General features: G+C 37.2%; 1 protein-coding gene across 1 annotated transcript in view; it reads right to left on the bottom strand.

The window, feature by feature from the left end:
- Positions 1-17,763, bottom strand: part of Col4a3bp (collagen type IV alpha 3 binding protein) — a gene marked incomplete at its 5' end in the record, with an annotated part of 58,947 nt that overhangs the window by 37,813 nt on the left and 3,371 nt on the right. The window contains 2 exons of the mRNA XM_028752047.1: positions 1,399-1,537; positions 2,618-2,725. Coding sequence (XP_028607880.1) covers positions 1,399-1,537; positions 2,618-2,725 — 247 coding nt within the window. The remainder of the gene's footprint in view (positions 1-1,398; positions 1,538-2,617; positions 2,726-17,763) is intronic.

A 17,763-nucleotide genomic window follows, 5' to 3' on the forward strand; every position in this document is an offset into this window, starting at 1 on the left:
AACCTGTGTGTAGCTTGTTCTTGTGGTTACACAGCTTGAACTCATGGAAACTTTACTCAGGTGACCACTCTTAACCCTCCGAGTATAAACTGTCCGGTGCTCTGAATAACGCTGACTACTGAATGAGACTTTAGTCCGCCTCACTGACTAGCACTGTTCTCCCAGGTCCCACCGTCTCTAAGCAGTGACAGCCAGCTAATGAGATGAATTAGAAGTCATAATGGCTTGTGAATTTAAATGATGACATCCTGAAAAGTAAAAAATGTGTCTATTTGTTTCTGATATATCAAGTTCATGACAGCATGACAAATTACTTCTTTTTCTTAAGATCTCCTATATGATAATCAGTGAGCAATTTCTCAATATGTGAATATTCTAAGACACCAGTGAAGTAAATATTTCTCTCCAACTACTCCCATTTCTATGTTGAAATCTGAGTTGCCAGTACCTCAGAATGTGACTGTACAGGGCAATTAAGTAACTATGAAGGCACCAGGAGGAGCCTAATCTGACTTTGTCATCAAAAGAGGCTATCTGGAGATACAAGTACAGACACGATATGTTAAAAGAAGACTTATATGCCAGTGACAGTCCTGGAACAGGACTTTTAACTCAAAACCTTTGGGAGAAGTCAATACTGCCAACATTGTTTTCACAACTTTGAGAAAAAAAAACTTAACACACACACACACTACAAAATTGTAACAGATAATATCAAGTACCTAAAAAACTTCATGGTAAATGTTATAAGACAATATAAGAATTAATCATGATGACATTCCCTTAAAATGAGTTTCTCTGTATTCTTCATGCTTGATCCAGAGGCTCATCACTCACTCTCAGAATACTTGATGATGTATTCATATACATAAAATAAATTAAATAAATCTTTTTTTAAAAAAAGAATCCATTAAGTTATTTTTTAAAAATATGCAACTTTCTTTTTCTTCACTTTTTCTATGAGAAAAAAAGGCATAGAGAGGAAGAGGGAAGGGAGAGATAGCAAAAGAGCTAAATTAAAACAAGAAATGGAAAGAGAAACAAGAGAAAAAAGTAGGAGAAATTAATCACATGACTGATTTAGCATCTGGAGGATCTTCTAACAGACCTCAAGGGGTAAATTATTTAGAAATAATGTGAGGTGCTCCATATTACCAAGATATTACTTGTACCATAATAGAGTATCATTTACATGGTATCAGGTATGGATAATCAGAAATAAACTAGTATGTTACTAAAGTACTCAAGTCACATGGACACTGAAATCTGTTTTACTAGTAGTTTCTGACAAAAGTGACTATAATTACCTTTATTACTTAAAGACATTACCCATTAAGATTTAGAGCTTTAAATCTACTCATTCTCCAAGTAAAAAATAGTGGTAACATCTTAATTAACCTTTATCCCTTTGGAGTTCATCCTTGGAGACAGCATCAGCACAGACATCAAAGTACTTCTGGAGAGTATCAACCTGCCTACACAGGATGTCTCTAAAGGTTTCCATTTCAGCCAATTTCTCACGTAAACTGTGGCCTTTCTGCAAAAAACAAAAGGACAGGGTGTGTGAGCCACGTAAAACAAATCCCAGATGTTGGCCCTATGACATTTGGTCACCTTTTAGGCTGATACCCTATCATCGAAGGAATGGAGTAGAGTTAAGAAGTTCAAGGTAATATTCCTAGGAACAGGCTTGAAGAGGCTTTGAAACTGACAAACCCACAGATAATAGGAAAGCAATACTGCCTGATAATCTGCTAAAACACTGTGAAGAGACATAGACAGACTTTGAAATGGACAAATTCATTATTACTGGATGTAATTTAGTAGTACTGATGAGCATTGTCAAGGAAACCCTGAGGGGAAGATGAAGCCAGACCACCTAAGCTTTTCCTTTTCGTTGCATATGAGTTATTTGACAAGTCTTTTAATAGAAAATCAAATAGTGTTATGTGACTTTTGTCTCAAAATATGTAAATGAGCTTTGATATGTGCAGAAGCACTGGTTACTTTTACAGTGTGGTGATTAACCCCAGAAGTTTGCAAGCTAGCCAAGTGCTCTGCCACTGAGCCACATTCTTCAAGGCATTGATTATTAATCTGTGGATGCTGGTCAGTTTTACATCAGCAAATCATTTTAAAATTCTTCAGAGTCTCCTTTGAACCAAGCTGTAAAGTTGTGTCTTACGTCATTAATTAATGAATGAAGGTAATAAAATCTAACATGTTCATTTTATATTTGTGTATACCATGATTTCATTCCTTACAAACTTATTTTATAACAACTTCAAATGAATTACTTTGTGGAAAAGTTCTTAAAAAAAAAAAAACTAAAAAAAAAAAAAACCTATCAAGGACTAATCAGTTGGCTCAGAGGATAAAAATGCTTCCTGCCAAGCCTGATAACTGGAGGGTAACTCCTGGGACCCAAACGGTGAAAGGAGAGGACTGAATCCTCCTAACTGTCCTCTGTATATGCATGCGTGCATGTGTGTGTGCACACACGCACACACAAAGACACAAAGACACACACAAATAAATAAAAATAAAAACCTAAGTGTGCTCACAATGTCCAATACTAAACTCACACGCCATTCCTTAAAGTGTAGCAGTCACAAACCTTGAAGGAAGATGTGGATGTAGCAGAATAGCCACTTGCTCCAGACACCAGTGACACCATGGAGCCATGTCGACGCAAGCTGGACTCAGAGCCATATCCCGATTCAGTCTAAAAAAGTAAAAGTAAAGTCTCCATTAAAAACATTAAATAGAAATATTTAAGAGGATGAAAAAAATCAGTGAGGTTATTATAATAGTAATTACCACTTTGAATTTATATAAGAAATAGCCAACCTACTGATACAAAACTTGCCTTTCAAGTCTCTGATGACATTTTCATTTAGAATGCTATATGTTGCACTAACAGGCTAAACAAGTTATTAACAACAGGATCTAGTAGTCAAATTCACAAGGAAAGAGAATATAGTGGTGAGCAGAAACTGGGGAAGGATTTCAATGAAGATGAAAATGTCAGAGCTGTAGAAAAAATAATGTTAATGTACTTTTGCTCTTTAGAGGAAAGTCACTGAAGCTTAAATATAATGCCACAATGAAACTTTTCCTAGTATTCCAGTATATCCATACTTTCTTCTTAAAAATATTTTGTATTATGTTTAAGTGTGTATGTGTGGGTGTGCATGTGTGTGTGTATACAAAGACTAGAGGCTCCCAATCTCCTGGAGCTGTGATGTGTGCTGCTTATGGGTGCTGGAAAATGAATGCAGGTCCTCTGGAAGGGCAGTATGTGTTCTTACTTGATGAGCTATCTCTCGAGCCCTTGTCTCTGTATTTGTTTTGTTTTGTTTTGTTTTTCGAGACAGGGTTTCTCTGTGTAGCCCTGGCTGTCCTGGAACTCACTCTGTAGACCAGGCTGGCCTTGAACTCAGAAATCCACCTGCCTCTGCCTCCCAAGTGTTGGGATTAAAGGCGTGCGCCACCACCGCCGGGCTTGTCTCTGTATTTCAACCATTCTTATTATAATTATAGGTTTAGGAAAAAATTTTAATAGCTTATATTTTAAAATTGCTACTTGACTTAAATCTTTCTGAAAACTGACTGTAAATATTCACTTTTTTAGTTACCTTGACAGCTCATGACACAAAGAAGAGTTCAACTTTGCTAGTCCATTATGTCATGGAAGGTAATTTGGACTCCTGGGTGTTTGTGTATAGACCCAGCATTGTCATAATATACTTGGTTTATTTTAATGGATACCTTTCATAACATCCATTTTATATTCTATTCTCAACCAAATGCTAGTAATATCATCAAAGAAATCATCTATGGAAAAATTTCCAAGTCCCTGAAACCAAAGCTTTTGGATCTGATTACTGTGAATCACGTCTGGAGAATTGGCTCAGTGGTTAAGAACACTTGTTGCTTTTGCAGACGACCCAGGGTTCAATTCTCAGCACCCACATGGTACTTTACAACCCTTTGTAGTTTCAGTCTTAGGGGATGCAATACCCTCTTCTAGTCTCTATGGTCACTAGGCATGCATGTGGTACACATAATTATATGCAGGTAAAACACTCATACCCATAAAATAGGATAAATAAACCTAATAATAAGATACATTATAGCAGATCAAATATTTTTGTTGGAGAAATCCAAGATTTTGTATTGTATCATTTGGTAGAATATCACATTATACTTATTATGAAAACCAAGTATTTGTATTTAATAACTGTACTTTATTTGAAAGGAGGAAAATCATATAGCCTTTTCAAACATTAATAATAAAAGCAAGATTATGTATCTTAATCACTAAATTTCTTCTCCTTCCCTTTCCTTCCCTATCTCCTCTACCTTCTCTATCCTTCCTTTTCTCTGAGACAGGGTCTTGCTATAAAACAACAACACAAACACACACATGCACACACAGAGCAAAACTATGATGAGAAGGGATGTGAGGGTACAGAGTATAACATATGTCACAGAGTATACTAAGTTGATGATTATAAAAAGGCACAAGAAAATTTTAAGGGTGTCTATTTGTCAAAATGCTAACAGTGAATAAACTAAAATCAGTAAATTTGAGAATCTAAATAAGCCTGTAAGTCCATTTTAGTATCACAGGATCACAACAAAAGGGACCTGTAATTACAGCAATCATGTAGCTGAGAGTAAGGCTTCCTATCTTTTAATGATATCCACTGGAAATCCTACAGTAGGTGCCCCACTTGCCCTAAAAGCAGTTTGAGTTTTTTCTTCTGTTTTCACAAGAATGCTAACTTGTAAGTTTAGTATTTCTACATTTTAATAGAATGGGTTTGGTATTTGCCAAAGACTGCAATTAGAAGTAAGAAAATCTGTTAATAGAAAAAAAATTCTAAGGACTTTTAGAAATTAAGTATCTCAGATATTTATTAGAGAGTCATTTCTAAGCAAAAATTAAATAAAACAGCTCTCTACAATTTACAGTCCGATTTTAAAGATACTTATTACAGAGATCTTTAAAATATTCAAAATTCAACTTGGCTTTGAAATGCGTATATATCCACGCTTCTCATTTACTTGGTCACACCCAGAAGTCTTGTACAGAGCAAGTCAATGTTAGTGATGCTTTTGAAGGCCTTGTAACAAATCAAACAAGGAAAAGCTTTACTAAAGGTTTCTTACACTGCAGCTTTTAGAGCCTCTCCTTCTCCAAGTTCCAGTATCTTACAACAGGCAATACCATCTTATTACAAGGCTATGATAAAACAGATTCTACTACAATACTGGTGTAATATACCCTAAATCATGAATAGTAGATGAATGCTCATTATGATTTGTTATCTGTATTAACTCTAGTAACTTCCCTTAAACAAATTCCATGATAAATTATGAAAATCAGTCTAGTAAACAAACAAATCCTAATTTTGATACTCAATGTAAATAATAAAGATTTGTTGCTATAGATCTGCTAACTGCACTAGTTTTAACAAAAATGAGAGCTGCAGAATAAAATATCAACAGTCACATGGTAACAAAATAGCTAGGCAAATAGTGGCTACTTTAATATATAAACATAGTGCTCTAAACTGGTTTTGTATTTCTTTCAAGTCAAATCTACCAAAGATGTCAATATAAAAGCAAAACCTGTTAGAGACAAGTAAAAATTCTAAATGAACAGTAATTTTGAGTACAGCAGTTAAAGCAACATTAATTTGAATTTGAAATATCTTTTTTTAGAGGGCAGAGTACGGTAGAGGTAGATGGAAATGGGGAGAAATGATAGTCACAATACAGTGTTATCTCATTGGTGCTGTTTTGGGGCTAATCCGCGAAAGGAATGCTGGTCTTTTAATCTCACTCATTCTCCCACATGAAAGAAGCTGAACTCACAATCTTTATCCACCCACCTATGACTATTTTGAAAATCCCAAATTCTACTCAGACTACTCACCCAGAATACAAATAGTTACCATAGGGATGCCTTTCCTTTCCACAATATTTGCTTTAGAATACCTCCCACCCCTTTCAGGGGAGGTTGCAGGGCAGAGGGTGAGTATGGAGGGACCAGGAGATTAGTGTAATTGGGGTACATGATGTGAAGTTCACAGATTCAATAAAAAGTAAAAAGAAAGGAAGAAAGAGAGAGAGAGAGAGAGAGAGAGAGAGAGAGAGAGAGAGAAAGAAAGAAAGAAAGAAAGAAAGAAAGAAAGAAAGAAAGAAAGAAAGAAAGAAAGAGTTCCCCCTCTCAGCACTGGGGATATGGAACCTGAAGAGGCCACCTCCTACAGCCTTGCTGGAACCCCAGTGTAGCAATAGAGACACCAACATACCCATGAAACTTTCAATCCAAAATTTATCCTGTCTACAAGAAATGCAGGTACTGGGGATGGAACAGAGACTGAAGGAATAGCTAACCAACAACTGGCCCAACTTGACACCCATCCCATGGGCACACACCAGTCCCTATGATACTCTGTTATGCTTGCAGACAGGAACCTAGCATGGCTGTCCTCTGAGAGGCTCCATCCAGCAGCTGACTCAGACAGATGCAGACATCCACAGGCAAACAGTGGCTTGAGCTTGGGGACCCTTATAGAAGAACAGAACAGAAGAAGAATGGCAGGCCTAAAGGGCTAGGAACTCACAGAAAGACCAAGACCTGACCCTTGGGGCTCTCAGAGTCGGAAGCACCAACCAAAGAGCATATGTAGACTGGATCTAGGCCTCCCCACACATATGTAACAGATGTGCAGCTTGGTTTTCATGTGGGTCTTGAACAACTGGAGCAGGGGCTTTCCCTAAAGCTGTTGCTTGTATGTGGGATATGTTCTTCTAGCTGGGCTGCCTTGTCTGGCCTTGGTGGGAAAGGAAGCGTCTAGCCTTGCAGAGACTTGATGTGTCAGCATGGCGGGGGGGATACTTAGGAGGGCCCCATCTGCTCAGAGGAGAAGGGGAAGGGAGTGAGGAGGAAGTGGTTGCCCAGGAGGTAGGCAATGAGTGGGATGTAAACTCAATCAGTTTAAAAAAAAAAAAAAAGTCCCCCTTTCACTGTTCTGCAACAAAAACCTCTTCTTTCTCAACTTTGCCAGAATTTAAAAGGAATATTCCTGAACATGCTTTACACAGATATAAAATGACATCTGGCTAAGGATACACATTACAAATATCATATACAAATATTTCTCTCTATCCTAGTAATGTGATTATGCCTATATTATATTAAAACATTTGTTCCTTACAAAAAGAAAACAGAAAAACAATGACAATAACAAAACCGAAAACCTCTAAACAACAACAACAAAATCAAAAGTAAAAGCAGCTCTTTAGTCTGTCCAGCAGAGGGAGTCATTAGCATACCACTCCAATGGTACCTAACTGGTTTTGTAAAGATGACAGGGGTTACTGTGGGTCAAAGAACTATAGTAACCTTTAGACTAATTCTTTTATCCTATGTGCTTGGGATTTTCAGACTTCAGAATGTTATCATTAAATCATACAGTTCAAAGCTACAAACTTAATAAAGTAGTAGAAGTGCCTACAAATTTACTTATCTTAAAGTTACTAGGTAAATTTGATAGCTTAACTACACGGAAGATAAATTTAACTATCATTTTGCATCATTAACCCACCAAAGCCCTAAAGGTGACATATAAATATACTAAATATTGTATTTAAAAATTTAAAACATTTTTTAAAAATAATTAACTTTTCCTACTAATGGTCACTAGCAAGTAACACAGCAAAGAAACAGACAAAAAATAATTTCCATATAGAGTCAAAAATTACCTACTCATGATTTTAATTATGGGAAAGGAGAAAATACAAAAATATTAGCATCAAAATACAGGACTTGTTCTGAAATGGAAATTCTAAAAAGCCCAAGCAGCCGAACTGCAACATCAGTCAGTCTGGGATCAGTTATGTGAAAGCAAACCCTATGGGCAGCCAGATGCTGTGTCTGAAGAGAGCAGTGGGTAGGGGTGTCTGGACAGATGTCTCAGTAGCCAACAACCATCCTAACGCCAGCTCCAGGACCAGATAATCTATTCTAGCTTCCAGTGACACTGCACTAACATGCGATACCCCACCATCACATAATTAAAAAACTCCAAAAATCTTTTAAAATAGTATGCTTATTTATTCCAGAAAGCGACACTGAAAACCATACTAAAAGCAACAGTAAAGGCAAGGAGGTAGGGTTCCTTTGTACTAGCCCAATGAATGTTGTTTATACATTATTATCTCATTTAACTCCTCTGCATAACTCCTTTTTTAATCCTCATTATATAGATGATTTTATGCACTGGGTTCAGTCACAGTATTTACTAGTTAGAAAGGGATCTGGGATTCAATTCCAGACTCATGTGCCTATCCCTAACATGTCCTCCAGGTATCCTGGTGCTGGACTCCAGACTCAGACAAAGGCAGGTATTGGCAGTCCTGGTAGACTGACAAAGGATCAGCTGAACAGCTCAAGTGCAACTGTGCAGGAAAAAGATAGGAAATGAAAGGTGTGGGACAATGAGGGAAAAACAAAGAGGAAAGGGATAAGGCAAAGACAAGAGCTGGAGAAATACTACCAAGACAATTTAGACTGATGACACAGATTTCTAACTGTTTGATTTTGTCCTCCTACAATTTCTCCCCTGTGTACTCAGGCTGAAGAATAGCAATCTATTTCTTTTATTTCTTGTTAAATGGTGTTGATCTTAGCATTTCCTATCTGACCTTCTGCACAGGACTTACAGGGTCTTGTTAACCACAGATACAAACTTGCATAGAGTGATCACAGTGTTTCCTATCTGACCTTCTGCATAGGACTTACAGGGTCTTGTTAACCACAGTTACACAATTGCATAGAATGTTAACCTCTTTTCATTTACTACTACTTTTAAGTATTATACATCAGTAATACAATAAAGAAGTCATTTATTCTAGAATGCATTTGAGAGCTTGGGGACTCTTATAGAAGAATAGGAGGAAGGATTGCAGACCCCAAAGGGCTTAAGGAATTATCTGTTTTTAAAGATCAACAATGGAAAGTTTATGTAAATGTAATTCAAGGAGGGGGCAGGTTATATTCCAAGCACGTAGAAGAACTTTGCAGCTTCAGCCTTGTGGTTCTGGCTTTAGTCATAAAGGATACAACAGTAAAGCGGTATGGAATCTTCTTTGGAAGTTAAAGGAAAGCTACTAAGACTAAGGCCAAGCTTATGGCAGGGAAGTCCCTACATGGAGTCCTGAGCATCATGAGATCTTTGAAGGTGAAGCCTGGATTGCATTGGAGACCAAGATGTTGGAGAAGCCAGAGCCATAGGAAACTTGCCAGGAAGAGCTGCAGACATGGTGTAGAAACAGCCCGAGAGAGGTGCTTTTCATTGAGCAAAGCTGGAAGGAGCGGGAGACTGAAGAGCTAGCACCTAATAAACTATCTGATGTCAGACAGTTTCAGGATTTGGAGTTTGTCCTGCTGGGTTTCAGTCTGCTTTGGTCCAGTATTTCCTCACTGCATGCCCTTTCCTCCCATTTAGAATGGTAATGGTATTTTCTGTGTACTGTATGTTTGAAGTATGTAACCTGACTTTTGACTTTATAGGGTGTATAGTTAAGAAACTGGCTTGAGTCTCAGAATAGACTTTAGACTTTTAAACAGTGTTGAGACTCTAAAGGAATTTGGGGACTTTTGAAGTTGGAATGAATGAAATCTACATTATAATAATGGCTACAAACCTACAATGGGGCCGAGGGAATAGAATGAGGCAGTTTAAATAAGAATGCCCCTCATAGGCTCATATATTTAATACTTGGACCCTAGCTGGTGGAGCCACTTTAGAAAGGATTAGAAGGTGTGTGACTAGTAATGAGCTATGAGGTTTCCTAAATACATGCTAGGGCCGGTCTTGAGCTGTAGGAGATTGGTCTAATGCTGCTTGTATTCAAATGTTACATACTGGTCTTCAAGATCAGGTTGCCCCCAAAGACGACTCCTCATGTATACCAAGTGATGCTATGTAACCTTGCTCCCCAGGTTAACTGGTCAATGAGAGGCTAAAGTCTATGACTGGGCAAGAGATAGAAGTAGGCAGGTTTCCAATTACCTGGCTGGGGACTGCAAGCAGAGAAAAGGGGGAGAGAAGAAAGGAGATCAAGGGAGGAGGAAGCTGCCATGAGAAGAGATGGACCTTGAGCATGTAGCCAAGAGAAACAGCAAGTAATGGGACATTTGACTGGGATATAAGTTGAAATAGCTCCAAAACCTGCCCAATCTAGGCTTATAGCTTGTTAATAAAATATGTGGATTTTTATAGATTAGCTATAATATTTAATTCCTTTTACACTGAGCTCTCTGCCTCCTGCCTGTGAATCAGGATATAAACTCTCAGCTACTACTCTAGCACCATGCCTGCCTACGTGCAACCATGCTTCCTTCATGTTTATGTACTAACTTTCTGAAATTGTAAGCCCTTCAAAATTCAAAGCTTCTGTTTATAAGTTGTCATGGTGTTTCTTCACAGCAATACAACAGTAACTAAGACAGGGATATTTCTTCCTATTTTCTTTGGCATATACCAACTGAACGAACATGTATTATGTACTCTATAATTCTCAAAAATACAATTCTTAGAAATATAAGACTGTTTTTTGTTTGTTTGTTTTTCTTTTTTTTGTTTTTGTTTTTCCGAGACAGGGTTTCTCTGTGTAGCCCTGGCTGTCCTGGAACTCACTCTGTAGACCAGGCTAGCCTCGAACTCTCGAACTCAGAAATCCACCTGACTCTGCCTCCCAAGTGTTGGGATTAAAGGCGTGAGCCACCAACACCCGGCTTGTTTTTTTTTGTTTTTCGAGACAGGGTTTCTCTGTATAACCCCGGGCTGTTCTGGAACTCACTCTGTAGACCAGGCTGGCCTCAAACTCGAAATATAAGACTGTTACAAACACTTTGGGCAACTAAACATTTACATTATATAAGACACTATGATGCAGAGAACACTCCCAGAGTTCTACTCTAGTCCTTCATAAAACCAGCAAGTGCTCTAAGAGACCTCTCTCTAGCACCCCTCTAATTTCTTCTGACAGTCTTCACTGTTCAAGACTATTTAGGCTAATTCTTTTTTATGCTATTATGAATTTAATTTTTGTTATTTCCTTTTTAGATTTTAACTGCTACTGTACAGAGATGTTAAAGGTCCTATGAAATTGCCAAATAGCACCAGTGACTAGAGACTAAATGCTCAAATACATGATGCCTATGGGGGACATTTCTCATTTAAACGACATTTCAGGCTGGAGAGGTAGCTAAGCAGTTAGAAGCACTTCCAGTGGACTCCAGTTCAATACCTAACACTCAACATGGTGGTTAACATCCATGTGTAATTCCAGTCCCAGGGGTCCTATGCTCTCTTCTAGTCTCACAGGCACTAGGCCTGTAAACAGACATGGTAAACAGACATACATGCAAATAAAAAAAGAAAATTTGCAAGATGGCTTCCAGCTTCTAGGGTTGAGGATAGGCATAAACAGTAGAATATTGTTAAGTTTTGGCTGGTTTCAGCCCCTACGACAGTAACAGTTACCCATCCTCAGCCCCATAGCTATCAGGTGTATACCTAGTATGTGGGAACAAAGCTGAGGACAGAGAACCCTTGTCTAGAAGCTGGAAGCCTTCTGAGGACTTCCGACTTTCAAAGTAGTTACTTACTTTAGGCAAATTTGGTGGCACAATGTTCTTATAGGTGGCAAAAAGGATTTCTGCTCTGTGATCTCACAAAATCCTCACCCATAAATAACGATTGAAGGAAAAATTTACATAAAATAAGGAATGCTTTTAAATGAAGAGTAATTGTTTAGGTTTGTAAGACTGAAAGTAGGTGTTTCTCTATTCTTTTCTCTTGTAATTAAACCACCACAGAAGCCTGGAAAATATATACAGAAAGAAAATTTGCAAGATGGATTTAAAACACATAAGACTTGTCAGATTTAACCATATGGGGAAGATATGCAACTATTAGCCATGAAAAAAAAGCTGACATTAACTAGAAATAGAGGGCTATTATAAACATTTTAGGGTACTGTGTTTTGGATAACATCCTACTGACACATCAATGATCACATGATCCATCAGGTTTCATCTGCATGTAAGCTTGGAGTAACACCTATATTTGAAGATACTCTAATAACAATACACTTGAATGTGTAATTACTCCTTTTATCCCTCAACATATCGGGTAGGACTATAAACAACCAAACAACTAAAGGGCTAAGAACTTTAGAGTAATGTAAGTATTCCTAGCACTAGCCTTACTTTTAGTCTATGAAGTATATGATTCATGTGTCTGAAAAATAATGGAATTATTTGTAATGAAAATAATATTAGCCTGGGGTACATTCATTCATTCATTCATTCATTCTAGTACCTAGTCTGCCTCAGTGCTACCATTCACCCATCACTATCAGATGAACCAAGAACATTTGTCAGGGACTAAAGGCAATATAAATAAAGTGCTATTTGGACTACCACTAAAAGACTTGAAGGAAAAAGAATCATTCTGTATCCTTTGATCTTTTTAAAAAGAAACATTTTTCTCAGTGTTTAATACATGGATAAACTTAGCGAACTGTTTCTACTATTGTCAATACATGTAAGCAATGCCGCCCACCATTACTTTTCTGTATCAAATACAGAAAAGCAGGGCCCATCTGTTCTAGTGACTGCCAGAAGTCCTCCCTCCCAGACAAAAATTCTAATACAATATTGTTTGTACAATTAAGCTATTATACAAAATGGCATATATTTGTAACATACAATTTCATATTTAAAGTCGTCTATATTAGCAATATGAGATAGAACTTAGACATTATTTTTTGCCCTCACCTGTTTCTTAGCTAAAGAAACTTACGTGACAGACAAGAGTAGAAAAATGAGCTGAAAATGCAGTAACACTCACATACACTGTTCCTGGAAAATATGTGACTAAACATTTTTAACACTTATAAATCTAATAAACTATTACAACAGCGTCCGACTTCCATGACATTGCCTATGCAGGACTAGAAGTAGAGCCCTGGAAGGCAGACAGGAGACTAAAGCTCCAGGCAGCTCAATTACTTCTCTTCTAAGCACTTCACTTCCTGTTGCTCCTCCTCTCCAAGGCAAAGAAATGGAATTTTTCCTACCAGAGGCCTCAAACCTCCCACCAGGGCTTCTAGGGTGAGAACAAATCAGTTTCCGCCCTTTGTATGGCTTACATGCTCCTGTACAATAGCCTAAACTAGACAATTCTGGGGCAGAAAGAGAACCCACCCTACCTCAAAACAGAAAAGTTTGGGCTCTGTCAGACAAACTTGGACTCCATCTTTGGAACCCTTTCTACATAGGGAGTCTGTCTCTTTGTGCACTTCTGCTTTTAATAAAACTTGGCTGAGTGCTGAGACCTTGCTTTTCCTGATTTTTTTATTCTTTAAATTGGCAGAGAAAAAGAATCCATTCCTACATCCCATGATGATCTCAGCATGATGGCCTCATGAGTATAACTGTTAATCCCATTCATAACTTTAAACAAAAATAATTATAGTTGTATGATTAACTGAGACTAGACCAGGGGTAGTCAGTTTATACCAATTGATATGAAAGAGCAATCAATCAAGTTTTTTCTTTTTTTCTTTCTTTCTGTTAAAAAAGATTTATTTCTATGAGTACACTGTAGCTGTCTTCAGACACACCAGAAGAGTGCATGGATCCCATTACAGATGGTTGTGAGCCACCATGTGGTTGTTGGGAATTGAACTCAGGACCTCTGGAAGAGCAGTCAGTGCTCTTAACAGCTAAGCCATCTCTCCAGCCCCTTATTTCTTTTTCTTCAATTGGGCACTACCAAGAGTTTAGGGCAGTAGAAGTTGAAGTTGAACTGAAGCAAAGAATGTAACAAAACAAGGAAAATAGGTGGAGAGTGAACAGAAGTTACAAATAAATAAGAACTATGACAGAGAGGAGGATAAAGTTAACCTGCATAAATTATACCAGAGGGCAAAGCCTAGAGAGTAGTCAAATTCTGTTAACAATCAGGGCACTTAAAAGTTAAGTGCACAGCTGAAACTTCTTGTTTTGTTTTGTTTTTTGAGACAGGGTTTTTCTATGTAGCCCTGGCTGTCCTGGAACAGGACCTTGAACTCAGAAATCCGCCTGCCTCTGCCTCCCAAGTGCTGGGATTAAAGGCGTGCGCCACCACTGCCCGGCCAAGCTGAAACTTTCTTTGATCAAGTTACGGTATTCTGTACTCCTTGGGGCTTGGGAATATTTTATCACTTATTATAGAACATACACTGGCCTCTATTCTCATAACGTAAAGAGCATAATTAAAATGAATGTATTTTTCACATCAATGTTTGTATTTTTTCAAATTTTTAATATTCCTTTGACCTAAGCAGACATCTATGTTCAACTTGTCAAACTGTCTTTTCAAATATCTGTACACTTTACTGTTCTATCGGTACTGAACTACTCTGCAGCTTCACACCCTCACTGACACTTGGTACTATTAACTTCTGGTTTGTTCTTTGTTTTGTGGTACTGGACACTATACTCAAGACTACATATGTACCTGACATGCAGTCTCAACTTTTCAAACTGATTTATAAGAATTTCTATGATTAGACAAAAACATCTTGTCAAGTTAATTAATGTCGTCAGTTACATGTATGATACATATGTAAGACTACCAAATACAACCAAGATAGATACTGTGGAAAACTTGGCAAAAATAGCTTATTAGTGTAACTAGCTTTGCTGCATTACAGTTAAAACCTTTCCTTTTTATTTAGACAAAAGGGGGTAAATGTTACAGGATATTTGATCACACTGAACCCTGAGACTGTTACTTCCTGGAAAGCCTGTTGTTAGCTGTGGTGTGGCTCAGCTCTAGCACACACCTTTAACCTAAGAGCTTTCTGCTTGAATATTATAAACAGGATTAAATGAAGTCAACATTTAATAGGTAGGGTGGGTCAAGAGGCAAGGCAAGCAACCGGGTGACAGGAAGTGAAACGCAGGGAGTAAGTGAAAGTCAGGAGGACAGATAAAGAGGTGCACAGGAAGTAGAAGGGAGGACACTGAGTTCAAGAGGCTTCTGACATGGCATTGAGAGGAGGGACTGTTTATAGGACACTGGTTGAGGAGGAAAGTCAGCTGGGTGATTTCTCTGCCTCCCTGAGCTAGCAGGCTTTCACCCCAGCAACTGGCTCCTGAGCCTTCTTTCACTGGTTAAAATTGAACAATTGGGATTCTGTTTAAAAACATTTCTTCTTTTTCATTGCTCAGATAAAATGTTCCCAATTTACTTTTTTGATATTTTTTATTTGTTGAAATTAAAATTTTGATCTTGTGTTTAGTCATTATCACAAGAATTTTTAACTATAGTAGAGGACACCAGGGATGGTAGGTATCATAATTTTAAAAAATAACACTAATAAATCATTTATACATTTCTTTCATAAATTGGTTACACAAAAAATACACACAGAGACCCTTAAATATAGAGGCATATCCATACCAGAAAGTGTTCATTTAATCCAAATACAAACCAGTCACCTAAATTTCAGACTCACATAGCTTTTAGTTTACAAAGACTAAACATCATTCTTACTTGAAGGGCAAATTGCCAAGAGATTTAAATATAAAATAAAACTTTTATCTTAGCAAGTAATTCTATTCAGTGTTGTCTCAAATCATAAACCAAAGTACAAAATATAAATTGACTCAAAAAAAACCAAAGCCAAAATATTGTTTCTAAATAAAATTATTGGTTTCAGATATACATGGCCTTCCTTTTCTATATATTTTGAAAACAAATCTCTAATTTAAAAATGACTTTGGAACTGAGTACTTTCCTTTAATAGCAGTTATTATTTAACATCACACTAAAATATGCAAGATCCAATATAACAAGAAATAAATAGAAGTCATCTCTTTAAGACTATGCTCACAGCGAGCAAGTTATTCTGGGATGACTATACTAAGGAAAGAAAAACATAAGTAGACACTGGGTACAGGACCCTACTGTATTGATAATTTGTAATCATCCTAACACTGGGCAAAGGTTAAAAGGAAAGCTAAGACTTCCAAATATTGTCAATTTTATGTGCCCAATTTATGATAATTCTTACAAATTAATATATCTGAGCCCTTAAGGACCTTGTAGTCTTAAAAAAAACAACAACCCATAAACATGAAGAATGTATTAAAATATGAGAATAGCCTGATTAAAGAAGTCCATGATTTAAGTCAAAAAAATATTACATGTAAATACTTGTAGGATGGCAGGAGAGCTTATTGGCTAAAAGTCCACACTCTTGGGTTGAAAAGACTGGCTCCTTTACTAACTAGTGTCTAACCTTGGACAGTCTACTTAATCTTTCTGTGCTTCAATTACCTAGGGTAACAATGCTATTCTTATATAGATATATGAGTAAAATGAGGTAAGTATATAATTCAGTTATTACCATATCTGGCATACATTCATCTCAAAATGATTAGCTATCATCATTACCTTTCAATACTGATGAAGCCTTATTAATACAGAATACCTGTTTCTCATACATACACCTATGAGATTCAGAAATAGAGAGTGAAGAAATGTACAGTATATATGCACAAAATATATGAATATAGAGCTTGTTGCATAATGAGTATAAGAGCATCCTGGGAAGAAACAGAAACCTTCAGCCCTTCCAAGATGTCAAATATTAACGAAACCTGTCTGGAACTTCTAAATAAAACCAACCCACCACAAGAACCAATCCATCCCATCACAAACCAACCCAATCCAACCCAACCTAAACAAACAAACAAACAAAAACAAAGAATAACCTTCTAGGGACATCAGAACAGGAAAATATATTTACTACTCCAAGTGGCCTGTCCAGCTATCCAAAGGGCAGGTAATAGAGAAAGTAACTGTGAATTCAATGAGCTGAAATGATCAGAGTCCACATCATTTATGCCCTACTTTTTTTTTTGTTTGTTTGTTTATCCCGAGTAGGTTACATTGCTCATCTGTTTGTTTTTATTTGGAGGTGGAGAAAGAGGTAATTAACATATAGCATGCATGCTATCATATTTTACTTTATAGAAAACTTACTGAGCTTATGCATCTAGCATATAGTAGTGGCATGACTCAAATGTATGGATCTGATTCTAGTAGTACTAAAACACTACCATATAACACATTGCCTTTTATGGCAACCCAAGAACAACAAGAGGAATTCAGTTAGCTTATATGCATAGGATAGGAGAATTCAGATGATACACTAATTTTTAAGAATTGATCTTAAGAGAACTGTGTTCCAGCAATCAGTTTACCAGTGGTAATTGATACAAAAGAGAATTAATATAAAATCAAACACTAAAACAGAATGCACTAGCTGGGTGGTGGAGGTACACACCTTTAATCCCAGCACTTGGGAGGTAAGGGCAGGCAGATCTCTAAAGTTCAGGGCCAGCCTAGTCTATGGAGTGAGTCCTAGGACAGCCAGAGAAAGAAACACTGTTTGGAATTAAGAAAACAAAACAAAAGACAAAACAAATTCCCACAAAACAAAATCAGAATGAACTAGAAGATAGTAGTGTAATACACAAAATATTTAATTTTACTACAAATATGTCAGCTCCTTGTAAAATGATACTTTCTTTACTTTTCAGGATGGCGGGGAGAGAGAGAGAGAGAGAGAGAGAGAGAGAGAGAGAGAGAGAGAGAGAGAGAGAGAAACTGAGCT

Source organism: Grammomys surdaster, unplaced genomic scaffold (assembly GCF_004785775.1).
Source record: "Grammomys surdaster isolate TR1022 unplaced genomic scaffold, NIH_TR_1.0 125876, whole genome shotgun sequence".
Lineage (NCBI taxonomy): Eukaryota > Metazoa > Chordata > Mammalia > Rodentia > Muridae > Grammomys > Grammomys surdaster.